Source organism: Polypterus senegalus, chromosome 10 (assembly GCF_016835505.1).
Source record: "Polypterus senegalus isolate Bchr_013 chromosome 10, ASM1683550v1, whole genome shotgun sequence".
Classification (NCBI taxonomy): domain Eukaryota; kingdom Metazoa; phylum Chordata; class Cladistia; order Polypteriformes; family Polypteridae; genus Polypterus; species Polypterus senegalus.
The window spans coordinates 16,299,455-16,325,260 of record NC_053163.1 but is presented as its reverse complement, the minus strand read 5'-3'; the positions used below and the strand labels follow the sequence as shown (position 1 = coordinate 16,325,260).

General features: G+C 36.3%; 1 protein-coding gene across 4 annotated transcripts; it reads right to left on the bottom strand.

Moving 5' to 3' along the window:
* Window positions 1-352: 352 nt before the first annotated feature.
* LOC120536812 (apolipoprotein L2-like) lies at window positions 353-25,806 on the bottom strand. 4 transcript variants are annotated; one of them, XM_039765308.1, is made up of 4 exons: window positions 25,722-25,806; window positions 18,300-18,389; window positions 5,740-5,839; window positions 353-1,848 (listed from the first exon to the last, which is right to left on the bottom strand). In XM_039765308.1, the coding sequence occupies exons 3-4, from the start codon at window positions 5,796-5,798 to the stop codon at window positions 900-902; spliced, it is 1,008 nt and encodes a 335-aa protein (XP_039621242.1). In that variant the 5' UTR covers window positions 5,799-5,839; window positions 18,300-18,389; window positions 25,722-25,806; the 3' UTR covers window positions 353-899. The 4 variants fall into 4 exon arrangements, with proteins under 4 accessions (XP_039621242.1, XP_039621243.1, XP_039621244.1 ...); XM_039765309.1 differs by lacking the exon at window positions 18,300-18,389 and having other exon boundaries at window positions 25,722-25,790; XM_039765310.1 differs by lacking the exons at window positions 353-1,848; window positions 5,740-5,839 and adding an exon at window positions 12,868-14,448.

Below are 25,806 nucleotides of genomic sequence, written 5' to 3'. Positions count from 1 at the left end.
TCAGATGTAGTATTGTGAAGATTATTCATTAATGGGCAAGTACTTTATTAGAACCAGTGGTAGAGTTCAGTGAGATCATTTTTGTTTAATTTGATTTTTTGGCAAAAAAATAAAATCATTTTTGATACATCATCACATTACCATTTTATTTGTCTATTTTCCATGAGCACTGCCATTTTTTTAATTTTTTCCATGAATGCCTCAATATTGATTATTCCTTGTTGATAATCACATAGATTATGACCTGTGATATCATTATGCAAAGTGTTGTATATGAATTTTAAAGTAATTACAATAAATACTTCAAAGATTCAAGCAGTCCGTAAAGGAAAGGTTTGAGTTTTGGCTTCTGTTTTTTTTGGTTTGACAGTACTCTTCACCCCATAACAGGGGGATGAAAGAAAACTACAGAATGGCATTATTGTTACCTTTGTTTGTTGCCTTACAATTTCTGATATCTAAGTTTGATTTCTGGATGAGACTGCATGGAGTCAAAATATTATACCAACTTCTTATGTAGCTCATACACTCCAAAAACCTGCAGGTGCAGTTTAATTATGATTCAGAATTGACCCTGTGTAAGTAAGCATGCTCTGTAACAGACTGGCTTTCTATCCAACCTTACTTCTTGATTTGTACCTGCCACCACAACCCCATGATCCTGACCTGAAAAATAAGGTTTAGAAAAACAAATACATTTACATAATGAATGAATAAATGTAGCATCTGTGGAAATGGGAACACCATAACTAAGTAATGAAAAATAAGGACAACAAGAAAAACTCCAACTGAATTTTAAGTGATAACTCTGATTACATTCTTTGTTTGACCTGCTCCTGCTCTGATGACTTTGGAGTACAGTACAGATTTCAACCTAGTTTCATAGGCACATCACTAAATCACCAAAATAAAATGTAAAAGATTAAACAGAAAACAAGTAATAGAATTCCAATAGAAATATCTGAAGAAGAAAACAAGGGTGAAAGCGTGATTTGCTCTTTATCCAAGGTCTGTTTATACAGAGAAACGGACTCCCTGCCATTTGCAAATACCTCATAAAGGTTTCTATAAGAATCCAGCTCACTCTCCAGTTCGCCCGCTATTTTCCTTATTGCTTTTGCAAAAACATTTTTTTGACCTTTAGCAAGATCATAGCCATTTGAACAGATATTGATAATATCTACACCAATAAAAAGGCCACTGAAAACTCCACCGGCTATTGCAGCAGACCGTGATGCAATAGCTGCTGCATCTGCAGCGCCATCCACAGCTCTGCCTATAGCTGCGGCACCATCACTTGCTGCATCTGCTATTCTGGCTATGTCATCAACAATCAGTGGTACTCCTGAAGCTACTTTTGCAGCAACATGAGCTGCATTTATACCAGAAGCAGCTTCACCTGAACTTGCCTCTGCATCAATTGCTAAACGCTCAATTCCTAAAACATCTCGTATTTCATTCACTGCTTTGGCATAAATTTCAAAGAGTTTCTTGATCTTTTCCTTATCTTTTCGATTAAGGACTGACTCAGTAATCCCTGTCGCTACTCCACCAACTCCAGCTGCTACTCCCACCCCAGTTCCGACAGCGGTGAGGATAGTAGATACACCAAAAGTAACTGGAGCCAATGCCAGACCAGTGATGCACAACACACCGCTAATCACACCTGCGGTGCTCCCTGCCACACTGACAATGGCGGCATTCTTCTTCACTGTGTCCATTTCTTGTGCTATTTTCTCAATTTCTTGTAAACATGTTTGTAGTTCCTCACGTGTTACCTCAAATTGCATCATGAAGTCATCAGAAATATCTGCAAATATCAGATTGCTCCTGATTTTGGCATCTTCTCTACAATGAGATAAAAAAAGCAGAAGAATTACTAAAATTCAAGTCATCAAAACACAGAACATCATCTGCTGCTTTCTTGCATTGCCCAGAAAGTCATTTGCTGTACAGTACCAGATGAATTCAGTTCAGAACATCCAACCCATGGCACACTCACTCAAGTACCCACCCAAAATCATAATGAACCAATTTAGATGAAAATAAGGACAGCTGTTAAGATAATCTGTACATATAAGGATGTAAATGGAAAGTAAATATTTTACATTACATACTTTTTCTTTATGAGAATTATGAAGTTTTAGAATTTTGCAAAGTGTTATCATGCTGAATGTTTATCCAGTAAGCTGAGATGCCATTTTATGATGTGCACCTGCAACTTTCAATGAATTGTTCAGCTGCAACAGTCACACCATTTTGATTGCAGGCCCACCAAAAGAGCCATATGGCAGTCATATTTTTCAGTGGCTCCACAAATGCTCTTTTGCATTTATTCAGTGAATGTATAATTTAAAGGTGCCCACTCATGGTCCATTGGATGTGTCAACCTGTCTCTCACGTAATTGTCACTGCTCCTCTTTCTGCCCCATCACTGTCTTTCTCTTTCATGCTCCTGTTATGCATGCGCATCAGAGGATTACCTTTCAGGTATTCACAGGTATGTAATAACACTCTGGGACAAGACAGGGTGATGTTGCAAACAATATTGTCCTCTTATACCTCTACAGTGCTGAGAAGGTGCCCAGTGAGGGTAACTGACCATGGCCCTTCTGGTCCAAGTCCCATCAAACTTGAATGTTCCCAGAAGGAGCCAACAGGAAGATGAAGCTCCTACCAAGCCAAACCAAGCTATTCAGTTAGAGCCAGGAAGGCTATAACGTCCATTTGTTGCTCTGTTTTCTTAGTCGTCATGTGGTTGTTTTGTTTTTCTTTGCCCTTGAATTAAGTGGGGCAACCCAACTGGCAACCCAACACTTCATTGGAATCCAGTCCATACATTGACTCAACCACACACCTTATCTCCTTCCTGCTTTTTGTCCAACTCCTACTTAAAACTTACCCTTCCCTGTTACTCCCTTCATTACTGGCTGGTGTGACAATTCTAGGGGGTGTGCCAGCCACCCAACCCAACACAGACAGACACTAAAGGCACACTTATAAAAACAAATAAACGCCTTCCCCGTTTCCCACAGGCACAACTCGGTCCCAGATGCACAATGGCACAATCATAATAAATAATTTTATTCTCCCTTTATTCCTCCACTCCTCCTCAGTAAGCTTCGTCCACCTTCCACCCAACTCTGGCTTGCCGAGTGCTGTCCATCGGTCCCTTATATAAGGGACCCAGAAGTGTTTCAGGTGCTCATTGCCCTATTTTCATCAGCACTTCTGGGTGTGGCGGGAGAACCACCCACATGGGCTCAGGAACAGCTGCAGCACCCCCTGGTGGCACAGGGCTTTATCGAACTCCATCTCCCATGAAGCTCTGCGGGAGTCTGAGGCACGGCAGCCACCCAGGGGGGCTGCCATCTATAGTTTTGGGGGAGGTAGTGTTCTGTCCACACTGGCTCCCCCGGTACCTCCTTAACAGAGGCGTCCCGGCTGGGCAAGGACCCCTTGGCATCCACGACACTGGTTACCTGTGTCTTCGCAGAGAATGATTTGCCTGTACTGTACCTTTGTCTAATTATATATTCCTCATAGTTGTGTAAATGGCTTCACAATATATCGGATTTTGTAAAGCTAATTCCAACAATGCAGTTCAGCAGGAGAAAATGAGAAAGATTAAACATGTAAGTGATTTTTAACTCTTGCATTTTCATGGCACCTCAATGTTCCTCTAATGATTTTTAACTTTTATTAAATGATTGGTGGATTTTTGTAGAAATTAAGTTTAATGTAATGTATTAATCTAGCAAGTTATCAGCCTTTTGCTTAATTGTAAACTTAGAGAATTATTCTCCATTTTGTTAAAAATTATTTTGTATTTAATATTTTAACAGGGCCTACAGTATTACTTCTTTATAAATTTAAACCTTCTATGTAATTTTTTAAAACTTGTTTAAAACTTGCAGTATGTGAGGGATCACTTTTCATTTAACTACTGTCATGGTTTTCTATATTATAGCTCATCTATGTGAAATGTTTTATTAATGTTAAAGTGGGGCCTTAACTAAGATAATAAACTTTGTAACTGGTCTGTAAAATGGCAAATTATGGTACCAGGCTTGGGTTTGGAATGCCCAAGAATACGTGAACTCAGTGCCTAAGCCTTGGCTAGAATAATTAAACAAGACAGGAGGGATAATTTATTGCAGTTAAATTATGCTTTTAAGCAAATTAGGCATGACACTGTATTCAAATAAATATTAAGGTACCAGTGGAGACACTCTGTTTAATCAAAAGATGATACTGCAGCAAAATCAGTGCACAATGGTGCATATAAAACAAAATCAAGGATTGCTATTCTTTCTTTGAGCCTTTCAGGTCTGGAGTAGAGCATTATTTCCACAGAATGTTAGTCCACAATGAGACACAACCTTCTGGGAGTGCCTCATATATATAGTTCTCTGATTGGAAGGAGTGGAGTCAGTTGCCCAAATTAGGAATCTTTTCTGTGCTGTGGGGGCACAAAGAGAGACAGTGCCATTATTGACAGAGCCCCCTCTTATCCTGGGGTGGTGTTGCTTACCAATAATGAACAAGCAGCTCCAGTTTCTTTTACAGTCCACAGATGCAAGTTAAATGAGTTGGTGAAGCTAAACTATCCCCTGATGTGTGAGTGGATGGCTGTGCATGTGCTCATCCTGCGATGGACTGGCGCCCTGTCCCAGGCTTGTTCTGCCCTGTGCCTTATTCTTGCTGGGAAAGGTTCCATCTTCCCTGCTATCAAGCTCAGGATAATGCGGGTTTGGAAAATGGATGGATGACTGGATGGATCTACTGTATATATGCTGGAAGAGAGAAGCTCACATTTTGCTGCACCTAGAGGATAAACTCAACTCTATGGAGGGTATAATATTTGCATCTATTCGGAGTGAGCTCAAAGTGAGCAGGAAAGGAAAGATGAATGTGTTATATGACTATTAAAATCTCTATGCGTATACTGTATAGTGCCTTATACAGTGCATTGCCTATAAAGCCCTTTAGACTGTTATCTGTCTACTGGACTCAATAAACCTTGTTTTATATTTTAAGAATGGGCTGATTATGGCATCAGTGTTTCTCTCTGTTCCCAAGGAGATTTAAAACATGTTCTATATGATATTTGAATTTAAACCCACTGACATATAAAAATTGTTAATCAAGCATCTCAAAAGGATTATGTCTCAATACAGTATTTTATTTACACTATGGCAGAGAAGAGCTTATTAAATGAAATTAGTTGGAAAAGGACTTGAGCTTTGCAATACTACTCTGTGAACTGAGGCTTATTTTCAGTATCTTAAAATTCAAGTATATTTTACACAATTCCCCGCCATGTGTTTTTTTCCTAGATAGTTGTTGTTTTAAAAATACAACATAATTTTTCCCCATAATTCTTGTGTTCGCCCTGCCCGTGGATTTGTTTCCTGCCTTGTGCCCTGTGTTGGCTGAGATTGGCTGCAGCAGACCAGCGTGACCCTGTGTTAGGATATAGCGGGCTGGATAATGGATGGATAGATGAATTCTTGTGCAATAATTTCTTTATTAAGAAAATCATTTATTTACTAAATAATAAAAGACATTAATTCTCATTCTTGTGTAAAGATACATGTAGACATATTTCCACACAGTTTTTAATCCCAAAATAAACAATAGTTCTGAATGCATTCTTTGAAGATACAAGTACAAAAGGGGCACTGTTTAAATGTATTATGTTCCACTTGTAAAAAAAACCTACAGATTGAAGTTTACCTGATCTTTTCCAGGAGTTGATAATCCAGGGGAATAGCATGTATACTTGCTTCATTCATTGCTTTTTCCTTTTGACTCTTATAAATTTATTTTTGTATGCCTGGAAGGAGGAAGAAAAACACCACTGAATAGATAAGGAGTTAACAGCCTATTTGCACTTTTCCCATCTAGATAGATAGATAGATAGATAGATAGATAGATAGATAGATAGATAGATAGATAGATAGATAGATACTTTATTAATCACAAGGGGAAATTCACATACTCCAGCAGCATACTGATAAAGAACAATATTAAATTAAAGAGTGATAACAATGAAGCAAACTAATATATGATATAATATAATGACTTTTTAAGGAAATATAAGCCAATACTAAGACATATTATTTTCTATACTGAACTGAAAAAAATATAAACCTGAACCTTTTAAAAACATCTTTTTGAAATATTGGGAAAACTGTTATTAGTAGCAAAAAAGAAAAGAAAAACAAAAAATGTTTATAGAGTGAAAGGTGTCCTCTTTTCTATCACACCACTTATGTCAATAAAACTTTAGATTGTTAGCCTCATGACCAAAGAAGAGGATAATAAAACAATTTTGATAAACTGAATGGACATTTACCCATTAATTTCCTGTGCCCATTTAATCTAATGTATGGATTTCTGGGCTGTAGTTCTATTCCAGGAGTATCATATACTACTTGGTAAGGTCCTGTCAGTGCAAGAAATGTGGTGTAAGGGGTAAGGCACTGGCCTTAAAATCCTTGGACTGCCAGTTCATTCTCTACTTGTAGCTCATTGTGTGAAACTGAGAAAGTCACTTACTTTGCCTTTCCTTCTAATGTAAAAAATATCAGCACAACATTTCAATGTATACTGAAGTTCATGATGTTTGTTTCCAAATGTATTTTGTTAATAAAAAAAAATCTTTTCCTGTCTGACCATGATTTTTGTGAAAGTGAAGGATTGTTTTCTTTCTTAAAAAATGGTAAAGTCAAGTAAATTTATTTGGTAAGTGAAAAGTTGCAAACTTTCCATAACAAATCTGAAAAACACAAGACCTACATTAATCAACCCACCTTTACTATTCTATATCTACTTATATTGGTAGTTAAATAATAACATACACCACTTTAACAAGATATCAGCAAGTGGAACTCCCTCTTTTAAAAGTAAGGCAATTTTAGAGTCTATAAAGCAATATTGGTTCTCACCAAAAAGAAGAGACTTTGAATTACTGTGCTAGACCAGGGGTTCTCAAACTTGATCCTGGGGGCCCACTGTGGCTACAGATTTTTGTTTCAACCAGCTTCTGTATTTAATTGGACTCCTGTGCTATTTAAGTAAACTATTATTTCTCAGTTTCTGTGTTTTGGGAACAATATAGAAATTAAAAAGCTAAGTGTAGTCATTTTTTTTAATTAAAAAAAAGTTATATGGGAAAAGGTTTTTTTTTTTTTCTTTTTTGACAATAATTTCATCTTGATTTTCATTCTACTTTTCCATTTTTTTATTTTTTTAATTAATCCATTATGTACTAACTAGTGGGTCTGACCCTAAAGTAGTGATCTTTCATGATTCTGTGTTGTTTTCCTGGGTGTCTGCTCTGCTAGTTTTTAATTGTCTTTATTAAGATACAATGAATACATCAGTCTGCACAGACAAAGGGCAAAATATAACAAAATCAACCAAAGTGAGTTAAGCATTTAAATCTATAGCAAAAACAGAAATATTTCTAAATGTCTTATAAACGTAAAAATCATGCTGCTTTACTTCACTGAATGTAAAATAAGAGAAGAGAAAAAAACAGCTAATTAACTAAGATCAATGTTATCAGGTGTTATCACTGATTATGAATCTGGTTGGAACAAAAACCTGATGCCACAGTGGGCCACCAGGATCAAGTTTGAAAACCCCTGGTCTAGACTATCACCTATAATGGTAACCAAAAGCACCTGGAGAAAAAGTTTCAATTTAACTTTATTATTTAGAGCAGTGGCCCCTGCTGTAGCCACTAACTTTCTTTTTCAATTTAACTTGATATTCACAGGCTTATTCAAATCTTGTAAGTCATTGTTTTGCACAATTATTTGATCCCTTCCAACTATCATTCTCCATAAATTGCAACACCAAGGACACCATACCAGTGGAAAAATAATATATATGTATACCAAATGTTGTGGTGCAAATGATTTTATTATTTCGCACCTGGAAAAGCCCAACACCTATGTTAGGATGGTCTTCTTTGACTACAGCTCTGCATTTAACACCATCATACCTAACCAGCTGATCCAAAAACTCTATGCACTAGGACTTGCTCTGTCCATATGCAACTGGTTACTGGATTTTCTCACTGACCGCTCCCAGTATGTCAGGATGGGCAAACACACATCCTCCACCCTTACCCTGAGCACTGGTGTGCCAAAAGGATGTGCACTAAGTCCCCTTCTCTATGCACTCTTCACCCATGACTGTCAACCCATCCACCAATCAAACATTATTGTTAAATGTGCGGATGAAATGACTGTCATTGGGCTTGTAACAGAGAACAATGAAGCTTCATATAAGGAAGAGGTTCAGAATCTGACAGTATGGTGCAACACCAACAACCTGGTCTTAAATACCAAAAAGACCAAAGAAGTTATTCTGGACTTTAGGACCACTAAAAAGACCAATCACAGTCCGATAACAATCAATGCAGATGCTGTGGAGAGAGTTTCCATCTTTAAGTTTCTAGGAGTCACCATCTTAGAGGACAGCAACTTGGATGTAATAGGCAAAGCACAACAACGTCTCTATTTTCTCAGGAAGCTAAGGAGAGCTGACCTCCCCCAGAAACTGCTGGTTAATTTCTATAGATGCACTATAGAGAGCATCTTAACTAACTGCATGATGGCCTGCAGGTACAACAGCTGCACCAAGTCTGCCAAAGAAGCCCTGCAGTGGGTTGTAAAAACAGCAGAGGCCATTATTGGATCTGAACTGCCATCACTCGAACTCTCGTATAAGACTCACTGAGTGAGAAGGGCCAAAAACATTCTCAGGTACAAAACTTATTCTTTGTTTGAGCTCCTCCCGTCAGGCAGATGCTTTAGGTCAATCCGTGGATGCACAAAGTGACTAAAAAAGAGCTTTTTCCCATCTGCCATAAACTTTCTGAACTCTGAATCTCCTCAGTCTGAGATTATTTTTAATTGAACAAGTGCAATAAGCTAAATTGGTAATGTGTAATAATGTAATACAATATATAATATGCAATGTACTATTCATTAACAGGTGCAATAACAATTTATGCTGCTGTACTTTGAGCAACAATAATTTACTCTGGTTACTTGATCACTTAACACTGTATACAACATACTGTATTTGGAATTATTTGACTTTTCTTTAAATAGCACCTTGGAGCTGTCACAAAAAGTCATTTCGTTGTATTACACAATGACAATAAAGTGCTTAACCTTGAACTTGAACTTGAACAAAACAAATATATGTGTAAAAAGGTGTTGTCAGTACTGTTTCTTTCTTCTGTCAAGGTGAATTATGGGGAAGTGTATAATTCAGTTAGATGCTTCAATTTAGAACCAAATTAGCAACAAGCATGATTAACCACAGCTTTCTTAGAAGACCTATGGCCTCATGTATAATGTTGTGAATAGAATTCACACTAAAACATGGCATATGGACCATACAACAGAAAAAAAAATCAGATGTATAAAACTGTATGTAAGGAAAGTAACACACACTTCTCCTTTATAAATCCCAATGAATGTGAATTTTAACACAAATGCATGAGCCTACAGCCTCACCCCAACTCCTCAAAGAATTTGCATATTTAAATATGTAAATCAATATAAATAGCCACTTCCGTTCAGTGTTTTGATAACAGATAATTGCAAAATCATGTGGAAAAAAGAAGAATTTAAGTGAATAAGAAATGTAGGTCATGTTTAGTGAAGTATAAGCAAGGAAAACATACTATTTGGTAGATTTAATATCGAAATTTCCACTTTAATCTTGTATTTTATTTTGTCATTAAAGTAGAACATTGTAAATTTTATCTTTAAAACGACGATTAACTTGCTGGAGTTTCTCAAACCCCATTGTAACTAAAGTAACTTGTGAACTGCTTCATATTCTAAGTGTTCCCGGACCCAGTTGTTAATTTGTATTTGCTTCTTAAACATGATTTCTCTTACACCGATAGGAGTGCACAAGCAATGACTGCCACACAGAATACATTTCATTCACTACTCAGAAGAACATCAATTGAATTCTGTGTTTGTGTCCTTGACCACCAGCTCATGAACCCAACATTTACACATTATTTCAATAAAAAAAAAATGGGATAGTCATTCATACAACTAGCCTCTTGGAGCCTCATCACATTACACAACAGCTACTTTTGCAATCACTATTTAGAAATATTGTGGCAAGGTGTACTCGGAATTAAATGGATGTTCTTCTGCTTAAGATTTCTTTATTCTTTATTTTACCAGTATTGTCTCTCTTAAATGTACCAACCCCTAATTCCTGTCCTTCCATTTTCTTTCTCCACGTAACCAATCGCCACACAATAAACGTCTTAGTATTCACTACCACTGTGCCTTCGTGCCTCCACATGTTTAATACATGCTTTAATGCATTTTCATCATGAAAATTATATCAAGCGTACATCTTAGTATTTTAAAATGTTTAGAGAGATGCAATATCATGAATGCAACGTATTCTGTGTAGTGATCACTGCCTGCATACCCCTGTCAGCATGTTGCAGTATGGATTGACTGTGCCCCCTCATGTTTAATTATTAAGAGTTCATCATCATAAAAACAATATCACGTATACATCTAGTATTCTAGCAGCATACAGCTCTTGGAAATCTAAATTGACTTAGAAGCCAGTCATCATCACTGGTAAATACGCGCTCTCTTCTATTGAATTGAACTGAATTCATTTGTCATTGTATGGTATTAGATTCAATATGCAACTCCTCCATAAAGTAATTTTTATATAAAATAATAATAATAATAATAACAATACAATAAAAACAATGTAAACTATACAATATGAAAGCATAAGTACAATATACATGTACATATAGTGCAGATAAAGCAAATGGTTCATAAAGTGGCTCAGTTTTGCAATATTGCAGTTGATGGACTGAATGAGTGCATTTATAGCTCTTGTGTAAAATTGTTTTTGAGCCTTGAAGTCCTTGAATAAATGGTTCTGAAATGTTTGCCAGATGATTATGTGAATTTCCCCTTGGGATTAATAAAGTATCTATCTATCTATCTATCTATCTATCTATCTATCTATCTATCTATCTATCTATCTATCTAGATGGGAAAAGTGCAAATAGGCTGTGGTATGGGTACATGGGATCCATGCAGATGCTCGTGAATTTCCTGAGGCATTGTGTGCTATAAATGTCCTCCATGGCTGGAAGCTGTATCCCAATAATCCTCTGCGCTCTTGACAGAACCCGCTATAGAGCTTTCCGATCAGCTGCTGTGCAGCTGTGATACCACACACAAATACATTGAACAAGTTAAAATACTCTCAGTGGTGCACTAAAAGTAACTGATAAAGCTTTGGTATTTAAAATACTTTGGCCATTCTGCGAACTATTATATTGTTACAGAATGATTACAATCAAGTGCCTTAAATTTTTAAATGATATGCAATTAATTTGTATGTATTTGATGAAGCCTGCATCATGGATGTGAATCTGTATATGAAAGGAGACCACAAAAACAGTAACACTGCTTTGACACTAGGTGCTGCCGTTTTGCAAAACCGAGCAGAAATGTGCGTACACATGGTTTGAGGCTGCTGTGAACATGTGTGTGGCTTTACGCCCAGTTTAGTTTTTATACATCTCGAAGTGAGTGTGGAAATGGGTCTGCGCAACATTTTTGTGAGTAGGTTGTAGGCTTTAAAGTTTCAAGGTTCAAGGTTTAGTAATCATTCCAAATTCACTGTCTGAGCTTGAGCAACTATTTAATCTGTCTACACTTTAATTGCAATGCATGCCATTAATGAACTATCTTGGGCAAAATAATCTATTAAACAAATAGAAATTCCCAAATTCACTCATAAGAGTCAGTATGCTCTAAACATTATTAATGTCTTGTTTCAGCAAGCATTTCTCCCCTGGCTGGGGTTCAAAGTTGTGTTCCTTATTTGTATTATCTAATTTTGTGCCATTTATTTGTATTAATGTTTTCTTTTATTTATTATGAATATTTTTGTTTTTATGTGTAAATGGATAAGGCTTAGGCTATGTCCCTGCAAATAAAGATTTGTCTTGGAAGAATGAAACCACTAAAAAGATCTATGATTAAATACCAAGTTTCATCATCTGCTAAAACTTATTTGTAAACACGGAACTAGTTGGGATTGGCTCCAGCAGACCCCCGTGACCCTGTAGCTAGGATATAGCGGGTTGAATAATGGATGGATGGATGGATGGAACTGGTTGGAAAGAATATTTGCAGCCACTGCGGCCTTCCAGAACCATAACCAAGGATTCCTATCTATAGCTTTGCAGGACACCAAAGTAAATGGCTCTGTATCACCACAGACATTATTATTATCCATCCATCCATTTTCCACAACTGATTATCCTGAGCAGGATAAGGGGGAAGCAGGAGCTTATCCCAGCAAACATTGGGAACAAGGCATGAACAGTGCCTGGGCAGGCTGCCAGTCCATCACAGAGTGCACACAGAAGCTAGGGCCAGTTTTGCAATGCCAATTCACCTTACTCATATGTCTATAATAATAATAATAATAATAATAATTAATAATAATAATAATAATAATAATAATAATAAAATTCAATATGTAATGTTACGGTGGAACTTCCAGGGATGCAGAAACTGTATGCATCAAAAACATTTCCATCTTAAACTAATCTTCACAATTTATGGGGTAAGCATAGTTTAGCTTAATACTGTTTTTGCCCTATTAGGTATTAGGTGTACATTTTTTAATTTGCACATAGATACAAGGACAGAGAACCAGAAAACCACACCAAATTATGCCTAATAGAATTCTTTATTTTATGTACTAGAAAAACATTCACAAATGAAGAGAGAAGAAAAGTAGGATGAAGGTGGTGCCAAAAAAAGAAAAGAAAAGAAAACAATAAATCATAAACTAAATAGCTAAACAACTCATCATTTAAATGAAAACAATGCATGCTCACAGAAATGAAAAATCACAGTGCCAAATTAATATCTTAAATAAAAAATCTTGTGCATATTCACTCACTACACTAAATAAACTATTCAACCAAGCATAGAAACAGATTTGAACCCACACCTCTATTCTATCATATTAAATAACATTCTAAACACTACAGAAAGAAACGTATACTTACTATCTAAAAAACTAAACCCAAAATATTTTTTTTTTAGAAAACAATAGTCAGAACCTCAGTTTTAACTCTCCATATCTCATTCTCTTACTCACACACAGTTCAGTTTAGTACAGAAAGAGTAGCTAACAGACAGTTCAGAACAGGTCACATGCTACCTAAGAGAAAACATGGTAGAAAAGGCTACAGAGTGTACAAGGGAGCAGATTCACACCGTAACAGACTTCAAATGCAGTTTTCATGTACATCCACTTGTTAATTTAGACATGCATTTTAATAATATTTGTCTTAACATATTGATAAGTATATATGCAGTGTAAAGTAAATATTTAGCATTTCTGTATTGGTCCAATAACTTTTTTTTTACGATGAATATCATATTCTATTGATAAAATATAAAATGGGTATGTTATGTGTATAGCATCTAATTTTTTTTTTATAAACATGTTTATTAGGTCATGATTGTATAGAATTGTACTCTTTTACAACATTTTGAAATTAGAAATTACTTTTTCAGAAACAGTTGATAAAGAATCAACATAAATAATGGGATCACCAGAAAACCCCAAGGAAAGCTATCCTTTGACTTAGAACCTACACTATAAAGTTGCAAGTCTTTAACACTATGGCTTACTGCAAAGTGCTTTTGAGAATGCATTGCCTTGAAGACTACATACATACAGATACACAGAAAGCAGATACATAAAAAAAAAAAAAAATGATGATCATTTAATTTAGCACATCTTGAGGCGATTCTACGATGTAGCTCACGGTGTGCCTGCACATAGAGGGCATGTTGGTAAGCGAGGTTCTCCACGTTTTCAAGGTCATCTTTAAAAAGGTCCTTGACATCTCGAAGAAAGTTTACCAGATAAGGGGCCACCTCTTTAGCCATTGCAATAAACAACTGGACTTTCTTTTCATTCATTCCTTCTGGATACTTCAGTAACTTGTTTGTGTTACAAAACACCGCAGGGAGAGTGACTGACAGCTTTTCAATGGCTTCGGGTATCTCTCTGACCACTGGCATGCTCTCGAAGATACTGCCTAAAACTTTCTTAAGCTTCTTTCTTAACTCCTTCTCTGTGGAAGACTTTAGCCTGGGGGTCAGTTTGTACTTCATAAAGGTCTTCACTGACTTTGCCTGCATTGCGTCTGTCAGTGTTCTGTTCAGACTTCGCACACCATCCAAAATATCTTGAATCTCATATAGTTCCATTTCTTTTAAATTAGACCATTCAGGAAAGTTGTTTATATATCTTTCTATAAGTGTAATATAATTGAATGTGTCATCTACATAACATCTCACAGCCTGAGCCACCTCCATCCTGTTAAGAGACATAAGAGAATATTACATTGGGTTTATCATAAGACAGCACATTTCTGTTCTCGGCCTGATGCAAAATGCCTCAAGCTTGATAACCCATCTTAACAGTAAGAATTGAATCAAAATTCGGGACAGCAGAGCTCAGTGGTTGCATGCTGTGTTCTGGAGTATTTCAACAGATGTATGGGAGTTTGGTTTTATACTAATTTGATTCTTATACTGATTCATTTCAAGATTTAAATTATGGATAAAATACAGCTTGAATTCCGGGAAAGAAAATATGTGATAACATAGATGGACTAAATACGCTATTTTCATTAAATTGCAGTAGAGAAGCTGATGGAAGCATATAGGTAATGCATCACCCCAATACTGATTCATTCTATAGCATGAACTGTCTCTCCTTCTGATTGTGATAAAGAAATAAACTAGTTACCACTAGTTTAACTGTCTGTCTTCTAAATCAGTCATTAACTTTAACTTTTGAGCATGTGCTACTTTTCTATGTTGCGGTATTCAATTTAAAAGAATGCAAGGATTTTCTGCCTCATATTTCTTTCTCATTTTTATGGTTTAGTCTTCAATTCTTTCAGTGTGAATCTATTATCAGCTCAGGTAACCATGATTACCTGCAAAAAAATGCTTGTATTGAGTAATTTATTACTACTCTTGGTGAAGGCAAATCTATCTATCTAGATATAATATGCAAACAGTATGTTAGTGACCATAACTTTTTGTTCCATGAAGCACAAATAAACTCTAAACTGGCCATTCTAATCCAATCAGAAGAACTCTTCATGACAGCTTGTCTTCCATCATTTCTTCTTTCTTTGACTTTTATTGTAACTACCAATTTTTCCATTACCTTCTTTCCTCATTATGTGACCAACAAGTCCATCTTTCTCTTTCTGATTGTCAGTAGCAATCAGATCTTCATAGAACTTCCTCATTAGTGGGGTAGCTCATCCAGGTGACCTTCTCAATACGCCTTAGGTAAGACACCACTCTAGAATTCTGATCTTAGTCTTCGTGCTATTCTTAATATTTCAAAGGACCTTCCTCATTTTAATGAAGGTGACTGAATTCATACTGGATCTCTTTTTGATGCAGTGATCACACTTCCAATCACATGGTGTCACTCTTCCCATGCAGTTAAAACTGTTGTCTGACCTTCTTAATAGCAATTTTGATGTCACAAATAGGAGCTTCTTTCTTCTTGAGTAGAGCCTTAAATTATACCTTCTTGCAATTGATCTTCAGGACTCTTTTGTAGCTTTCACTACAAATTATTTCTACATCTCTTCCTCTGATTCAGCAATCAAATCCTCATCATCTGTGTATATTAAATTATTTAGGTTCACACCTCCAATCACTGATCCTGGTAATATAAAATAAAGGTAAATATCCTCTACCTCATACAGTATGTCTGCTAAAATATCATTTTTCCAGGTATTTATTTGATAGTTATATCATAATTCTGTAGTGAGGTAAGCACCCATTAGACCCATTAGAAACATCAGGCTTAGAGTCTTTTTGGGGCACTTAAGAAAGCTGTTTTTTTTTTCAGCATATTTTACGATGTCTTATGATCTGAGTTAACCTCCACACCTTGTCAATCAGTATATTGGTGGAATTTTTCCATGCCAAAGAGAATGTCCAGTAGCTCCTCTTTGATTTGTGTGTAATCCTTTTTTGGTGGTGCTAGCACTTAGCACCCAAGATTGTTTCAGAAAGCATCATACTATAAATGTAAGTCTTCAGTGGATTATAATATTTTAGAACTAGTGCTCTGTTTATTACCTGCTTAATTGGGTGAAATAATTCCTTCTGTACACCTTCCCATTCCTACCCATTACCCTCATGTGTTAGCTGTCTCAGCACTTCACACTGATCTGATAGATGCCCAGAAAATTTGGATAAGAAGCATTCTTAAAAGTCTTGAGACAATTGTTACATTAGTTGGACTGGGCAGCTGCATTTTTGCTCTGATTTTTTCAGGGTCAACCCTTAATCCTTCATAGGAGGCATCATAATCAGATGCCTGAACCACTACTACTGGCTCCTATCAATGCAGAGAAGCAGCCGCTATTTCGCCATGTCTCCATTTTAATGTGTTACCATTGAGCCTATTTTTTTTTCCTCTATCTAGAAATTTCCTACATTTTGTATAATGGTCTTTCATTGGTTTATCAATGATGTCTCTCTCATCTGTGATCAGAATGTCATCTGCTATTCTTTCAAGAACCTGTGTAAGGCATATCTGGGAGACTTCTAAAGTGGGACCAATCCCATGGGCATCCTCAGCCATCTTTATGTACCACATGGAGTAGCAAATGTGATTAAATAATTAGAGTCCTCATTCAATTTCATAGGCCAAAATCCAATTGAAGAACATGACACACACAGGGAGAACATCCATACTGCACATATCAACTTATATGATTCACACATAAGATTCTGGATCTGTGAGACAGTAAGTCTGATCACTGAGACACATTTATAACAATAATATTAATAGTTACACAAAAATGGTAAATTCACTTATAGACTGAACATTGTGCATAATATGAAATATTGCTTGCTTTCTTCTATCAAAATGACATTTACATTTATTTATTTGGCTGACAAGCACAAAGACAATTAAAAATGACACTCATATTTAAAATTTAACAGACAAATTTTATACAATTTCATAAATGATGCCTGTAAAAAAGTATTCCCTCATCAGATTTTTCACATTTTATTATTATACAACTTTGAACCATGGCATATTTTATTTGTATTTTTGACAATGATCAACAGAAAAAGACTCTTTAATGTCAAAGTGAAAACAAATCCCTAAAACATGGTCTAAATGAATTACAAATTTCCAACACAAAATAAATGACTGCAAAAGAGTTCATTCTTCCAAGTCAGCATTTTGTAAATGAATGTTTTGCCAGCCATTACATCCTTGAGTCCATGTGCTCAGGTCTCCATCAGCTTTGCAGATTTCTACTATATCATTACTCCCCATGCTTCCTGACAAAACTGCCCCAGCTCTGTCAATTTGCATGAGGATTGCATTTTTTTTTACCTTCACAAGCCTTCCACGGCTTGCTGTAGACAAGCATCCTCACAGGCTGATGCTGTCACCACCATGCTTTATGGTGGAGGTAGTGTGTTTTTTATAATGTGCAGTGTAACATGGCATTTAGTATGATTGCTTGATTTTGCTCTCATCAGAACACAAAATCTTTTTTCCAGCTGACTTAAGAAACTCCCATAGGCTTCTGACAAACTTTAGCTGAGATGTCATGTGTGTATGAACCATCACAACAGTTGTTATCTGCTCAGTCTTCCATTCTTATTGACTGATTTAACTGGAACCCAATGGATATTAAGTGACTTTGCTATTTTCTTTTCACCATCCCCTGACTTGCTTGGAGTGTTCTTTTTGTCTTAATTATTTAGATTAAGCTACCATACTGACTCATCACTAGCATTTTTACTTTAATCTAATGAAAACCCAGACAGATGATCTCCATTTAACTAATTATGGTTCCTCCGAAATCAATGGGCTCCACAAGTGAGGATTTAGGTGTGTTAAAGGGTATAAATATTTATGTAATTTGTTATTTTATATTAAATATTTGTAATTAATTTAGACACTTCATAGAGATCTGTTTTCACTTTTATGTTAAAAAGTCTTTGTCTGTTGATGTGTTAAAAAGCCAAATGTAGTATTCAATGTGTTCAATGTATTATAACAATATAATTGGAAAACTCCCAAGGGGGTTCAGATAATACAAATGGATACAAAACTTTTTTTAATGTAAAAATAAATATAAAAATAAAAATAGGAAATCTTACTCTTCTTCCTCATTCTTCGATTTAACTGCGATTATTTGTGCTTCACTGTTGTGTTGCTCACACATTTCGAAAAATTACAGATGATTTCACCTAAAATATATACTTTGTTAAATACAAGCTTAAAAGCTAGAATGAAATCAAGGGCTGGAAGTAAGAGAAAAATGAATACACCTGACTAATCTTAGTTGGATTCAATGTGTCTGTCTGTTGGTCTTAAATATAAAGGCTATATGCTCTGGTTGCTGATTTAGAATCTGTAAGGTGCCTTTGATGGGGAATTTTCTGATTTGTAAAACATTCACATTAAATTAGTCCATTAATGATAGCAGGCAAGAAAAATGCAAAATTCATTCCAGCACAAAATTATATTTTCTTAGAGACAAAATGTTTCAAAAAACATCTTTGGAAATACTAAAAGTATTTCTATGGGGACATTTAATTTTATAAATTTCATAAAAATAAATAAATAAAGACTAAATGTGCATTTCAGCTGATATTTCTGAAGTTGATCAAAAAATGTAAGATCATTAAGTGATGTGCTTTACAAAAAAAAAAAAAAAAAAAGATAATTACATTTTTGAATATAAGAGAAATGCACCTGCTTTTTTTTATAATTCGCCCCATTATAACTGCAAATGTGAAGATATGGCCAGTAAGACTTTGGCACAAAAATATCTGAAAATGAAGCTACAGAGATTATCAATACAATTGGAGTAGAAATTTATGAGCATAAAGAAATAACTAGCATATTTAAGAAATACTATCATTTAATATATTGCAGTGTGAAGAAGGTGAAGCGCACGTCATTTTTTAATTTATAAAGGTTATGCAGAGGAGATGGGAAAACATGTGAGGCTTTCTGAAATGAAGATGCTATAAACTCATCACAAAACATATGATTTTTTTAATTAGAAAAGTTTATAGAAGCTGAAAACATAATGCTCTACCAAAAAACATTGGATGATACATCAATCACTGCCCTTGCAAGTAAATACACAGATCTGCTAAAGTGTGCTCCTACCATTCAATCTCTTTTCTGACTAGCAATGTTAAGTTCTAATTAAAGGAATAGAGAAATTCCTCCCTTCCGTAACGACTCAACATCAAACTATTTTTTATCAAATATAGACATCTAGCGTCAAATGTTTAAATAGTCTGTACAGGTTCTGCTATTTTTGGAGGCAGAAAAAGCCTTTCATAAAGTTTTATGGGTATTTCTATTGTATGTATTATATTGAAATATCTGTGTTTGGTCCCCATATATATGGATGGATTAAATTCCTTTACTCTATTCCAAAATGTTTGGTTCATGCAAATAATCTATATATTATTTATTTTGAGTATGAACACCCTGAATTTTTAATAGATTTTCCCTCCCACTGCCTTCTTTTTCAAAATGACCAGCATCCTCAAACCATCACTACTATATCAACAACTCCTACCATGTGACAAGCCCACCTCTGACCATCAGTATGAACCACCCATAACCAAGTAAGGAGACAACTGAGGAAGCTGCACACAGGAAACGCTGCAGGACCAGAAACACTCAAACCTTGAGTTCTTAAGGATTGTGCTAACCAATTTTGTGGTGTTCTCTGTCATCTACTCAGTCTGTCCCTAAGGGCCCATTCATATTTCCATCCATTTTCTAACCCGCTGAATCCAAATACAGGGTCACGGGGGTCAGCTGGAGCCAATCCCAGCCAACACAGGGCACAAGGCAGGAACCAATCCTGGGCAGGGTGCCAGCCCACCGCAGGACACACACAAACACACCCACACCCACGGGCCAATTTAGAATCGCCAATCCACCTATGTCTTTGGATTGTGGGAGGAAACCGGAGCGCCCAGAGGAAACCCACGCAGACACGGGGAGAACATGCAAACTCCACGCAGGGAGGACCCGGAAGCGAACCCGGGTCTCCTAACTGCGAGGCAGCAGCGCTACCACTGCGCCAACGTGCCGCCCCCATTTATATTTCAGTGTTGTAAATGTCCAGACATTTTTTTAGCATTTTTCAAGCTTTTTAATAGCTTTTTGGACATGTTTTCCAAGCAATTTTCATGCTTTTTTGGGCATTTCTTCAGAAGCTTTTCAGGTGTTTTTGAAATATTTTTCCAGCATTTTCAAAGAAGCACTTTGCAGAAAATATGATTAACATCATTTCCATTTTGTAGGCAGTGAAGTGTTGTGTCTCTAGAATGTCATGTATGATTTTAGTGCTTTTAATCCAGGTGCTCATAGTACTGAAGAGCAAGTATCATCAGCATAGTGATCGCACACACCGAGTTCAACTTATGCTACAGCAAAGAGAGTTGTAAGGGAAATTCTAGACTTTCTATAAAGCAGGCACCATCCATAAAAATTCCAGCATTACACACAGGTGTTGATAAGAACAAACGTAATGATATGTGAAAAAAAAAAAGATCTGTTTTCACTGTAAGAAAAGACCACCAGCTCTGCACTAACACTCTTCCTATATGTTAAAATATCTGTACTGTACTTTAACCTTATTAAAACTAAATGTATTCCTTACAAATTACATAAAATTTTTGTCACTTGATTGCAAGGTATGTGTGCACCTGACATCAATAGCTGTGCAATACGATACCAGCATTTGTTTTTTTTTTAGTTTCAATGAACTGCTTCACTCTTGGCTCATTCAAGAAGACACATCAACGTCCTGTAAATTTAAAGTTCAGAGTTTATTGTCATGTGCACAGTAAGGAAACACATTTCCCTGGAAAAAATGAAATTCTTTCTTTGCTGTCCACACCAAATGCTAAAACCAACGTATAAAGATAAACATAAATAATAAGTAGCAGATAGATAATAAGTAACAGAGGCACCATAAAGTATAAAAACTGAATAGAAGTATAAAGTGTAATTGTGCAGGTAGGTGTGTGATGGACAAGTCAAATACAGTTGTGTAAGGTAGATAGAATGAGGTGGACCATGGTTATATACTCCAGTCAGTTATTTATTTAGGAGTCTAATGGCCTTGGGAAAGAAAGAGTTCTTTAGCCTGGAAGTCCTGCATTTCATTCTTCTATACCTCCTGCCTGAGGGTAGAAGTGTGAACAGTTCATGTTGGGGGTGAGTTGGGTCCCTGAGGATTGAGGCAGTTCTCCTGCGGACTCTGCAGTTGTAGATGATCTGCAGAGAGGGCAGTGGGGTCCTGGTGATCTTCTGAGCAGTCTTACCACTCTCTGCAGGTGTTTGCGGTCCATAGCAGTTTTGTTGCCGTACCACACTGTGATGCAGCTGGTCAAGATGCTCTCAAGAATGCAGCTGTAAAAGTTTCCAGGGATCATAGTCGACATACCAAACTTTCTCAGCCTCCTCAGAAAGTAGAGCCGCTGTTGAGCCCTCTTGACCAGCCATGTGATGTTAAGTGTCCAAGTGAGGTCCTCACTGATGTAGACGCCCAGGTATTTAATGCTGCTCACCCTCTCCACTTCAAACTTTCGGATGAACAGTGTTCCGGTGATGTCTCCTCTCCTTTCTCATGTCCACTATCATCTCATTCGTCTTGTCTGTGTTGAGGGTGAGGTTGTTGTCCTCACACCATGACGCCAGACTGTCCACCTCCCTTCTGTAGGCTGCCTCATCCCCACCAGTGATGGGTCCTATCACTGCGGTGTCATCTGCGAACTTTAGGATAATGTTATCTTTGTGGGAGGCGACACAGTTGTGGGTGAACAGGGTGTAGAGGATGGGGCTGAGGACGCTTGAAAAGCATTCTTTGTTTTCTATTTTATGAGCATTACCATTGACTTAAATTAAACTAATATTTAGCTGAGAACATTCAAAAATTGCTGCATTGAGGAGTTTTCTAAACTGCTTGTTGCTAAAATGCTTGGTTATGAATAGTGTAATTGAAAATGATGGAAAACAAATTTTTCAAGGAGTGTTCTGGTCTAAGAGGCTAGAAAAACACTCAGGTGTGAATTAAATCTAAGATTGTGAGAAGTGCAGCTGCTGTAGAAAACACCCGGCATTGGTCCTGTTCCAAAGAAGGCAGGTGCCCCTAAACCTAATGACTACAGACCAGTGACACTCACGGCTCACATCATGAAGACCTTTGAGAGGCTGGTCCTGGGCTATATGAGTCCTCTGTGACAGACCAAATGGACCCACTGCAGTGTGCCTATCAGACAAAGATTGGAGTAGATAATGCAATGATCTGTCTGCTCTACAAAACTTATTCTCAATTGGACAAAGCTGACAACACTGTGAGGATTAATGTTTCTTGATTTCTCCAGTGCCTTCAATATCATCCAGCCATCCCTGTCAAGGGGTAAACTCAGAAATATGCAGGTAGATGAGCCTGTGGTGTTCTGATAATGGATTCTCATTCAGACTGAGTGCAGTTTGTGAGACTCAAGGACTGTGAGCAGCACTGGAGCACCACCAGGAACAGTCTCCTTTTGTCTTCACTCTTTATACATCAGACTATAAATATAACAGCAGGTCATGTCACTTGCAGAAATTCTCAGATAATTTTTCACTTATGGGGTGTATTAATAAGGGGGATGAGACAATGGGGAGGAGTCCGGTGGGGAACTTCATTTCTTGGTGCAGAAAGAATTGTCTGCAATTGAATATCAGCAAAATCAAAGAACTAGTTAATGACTTTCACCAGACAAAAGAGGCTCTACACTTGCTCTCTACTCAGGGGGTGGATGTAGAGATGGTCCACTCCTACAAGGACATGACTGGTCTAAGAACATAGATGAGATATAGTAGAAAGGGCAGAGCAGGCTATTTTTTTAGAAGAGTGCGTTCCTTTAATGTGGGTAGTGGCATCCGTCTTCTACAACTCTTTAATGGCCCGTGCGATTTTCTAAAGTGGTAACATCACATCAAGAGCGGCTCACCAAATCAACAAGTTAATCAAAAAGGCAGGTTCAGTTATAGGATGCACTCTGGGTCTCCTGGAGGTCATATTGAAGACGAGAATGAAGACAAAACTGAGTGCCATTATGATCAATACTGCATATCATCTCTCTGACACACAAACACTGAGGACTTTCAGTCAACAAATCATACAGCAGTAATGTTACTGTGGCTTCTTTATGCCTGTATAACACCCAAGTGTAACTAGGACTGCCAAGTCAGAAGTTTCCTTTCTTTTAAATTTTCTTTCTTTTTACTCATCCAGGTGTGTATTCAGACCATAGTATGTGTATTTGTTTATTTATTTATTTATTTATTGATCCTCTGTATAAAGCCAAATTCCCCCTGGGGACAAATAAAGTTGCATGCTACTACATTCTAACTATTGTTATTTTCATAACAGTTCCACTAACATATTGCTCATGACTGGTTTACTTGCTTGAACATTAGTGTATGTACAGTAGGTGAGAAAGCTTGCATTCTTTATGTATGTTATGTGTTGCAACTACACTAAGTCTAAAGTTAGGAAACTGTTGGATCAATAATCATGGACTCATTGATCCAACTTTGTCAACATAGATAGATAATACTTTCTATCTATCTATCTATCTATCTATCTATCTATCTATCTATCTATCTATCTATCTATCACTGTCAATGAAAACCACACATTGTTAATGCATAACTTTGCTTTATTAATCTAAGGCTAAAAATGCAGTAGCATACTGTAGTAGCAGATGACATAAAAACAAAAGGCTCTAGATATATCACAATTCAGAAATGTATTTTCTTAATCTGCTAATAATCAAAATAATGCAAAATGTATACTTTACTATATTACGCATGATGTAGTGCAATACTGTACTTCATTGTACTGTACATATTTTTACCTGAAAGCATTGAATAATTAGGTAAATTATAATGTAAACTGAGTAGACAGTAAAAGGTGATGTTTACCTGTTTAGAAAATATATTCAGTTCATACTGCAAAATGTACTAGCAAACGCATTCAAATAAGGACTGTTGAGTTTAACATTGATAACTTAATTTGTAATTTTTTTTTGCCTGATTTTGTTAGCAAGTGGGGTCAGAGCCGATAGACTCTGACAAGTTGAAAGTTTCTGAAGTGTGAAATACACAGACCTAGATGCACCTGTGTTCATGTGCCTTAGCAATAAAGCTAAATGAACCCAAAACTGACACAGGGCATGATAAACTAGCAAATCTCAATGTCCTTATGAAAGGGCTTATCAACAGTGGAGATTGTAACTTGTGAGCTTTAAAATGTCCAGGGTTCCTAAAAATATTTTGTGTCAGCAAACTGTCTTCTCGGCAGCTGGAAATGTCTTGAAATCCAAATGAAACTGAGGTCTGTACATTTACAAGAGAACTGGTACAAGTAAATACACTCTTAAAACAAAGGTACCAAAATGGTTCTTCAGATCCATGCCACAGGTAACCCATATGTGGTTCTCAAAAGAACCAGCCACATGAAGGTTCCAGAAACAGCCATTATTTATTTGGAAGTAGCATGTACACAACTATGAAAAGATAATAATAGACTTATCAATGGGATTCTGACTCTAAATATGACTCTTGCTGCACCTAATAACACAGGCTAAGTTCAGGTCTTCTTGATCTGTTGGTATCCTGCTAAGTAGCCTTACTATACAGTAAAGATTTCTATTTTCTTCACATTTTAGGAAACTTTTCAAAGTTTGAAAAATTAACTTGATATAAAAAGAACCCATCACATAATGAAATGTTTCTGTCAAGCAGTGGAATTATGAAGAACCACACAACCCAGTAAAAATGTTATTAAAGAAGCAACATTTTATGAGTGCATTTGTTAGGAATATCTGTCACTGCATTTATAGTCAGCTAACCATTTAAAACAGTCAAGTGGCAAAGAAAACCAATAGAATGTGTCGCTTAATGTATCATAGCAAGGTGATCCTTTTACGACACAATTTGCTTGTATTTCTACTGTATATGAGTTTGAGATTCATCAAGTGCTCATATGAATTTTTCTCTGTGTACTTTTGTGTTTTCCTGTGCAACCTAAAAACGTTCTAGTTAAAATTGCAACTTGACAATGGCCCAGTGAGAGTGTGTATGTCTGTAAGTTTACCTGGTGATAGACTAACATTGTATCCAAAGATGATTTCTGCATTGCAACTAATGCTTCAATAGTTCATGATCTATTTAGAAAAAAAAGTAGTAAATGCCAAGAACCTTTACTAGACTAGTTTGTAGTGAAAAAATAGAGAATGGCTCATTACCATGAAATTCTGTACAAGGGTTATTATATTAAAAAGTAAGTATCCATGATATAATAATAATAATAATAATAATAATAATAATAATAATAATAATAATAATAATAATATAATCCCATTCTTAAATTTTATTTATTGTCTACTAAATAGAAATTAGCACTGTTATTATCAGATTACAAATCAAAGCCTTACTTTCAGCACTACTAATTTGTTACTAGTAAATGTTAATCTATTAGAACTTACCACTAAAAAAAGAGATCTTAGAATTTAGGTGAATGTTTTCAGGAAGTGTTATATTAGACAGGAACTAAAGCTGACAAGAAAATAA

What these genes read in the sequence shown, in the direction of transcription:
- LOC120536812 (XM_039765308.1), bottom strand. Translation starts at nt 5,798, where the DNA reads ATGAATGAAGCAAGTATACATGCTATTCCCCTGGATTATCAACTCCTG. An exon ending in CAACTCCTGGAAAAGATCAG is followed by an intron (nt 1,849 to 5,739) that starts GTAAACTTCAAT and finishes ATCTCATTGTAG; the next exon opens with AGAAGATGCCAAAATCAGGA.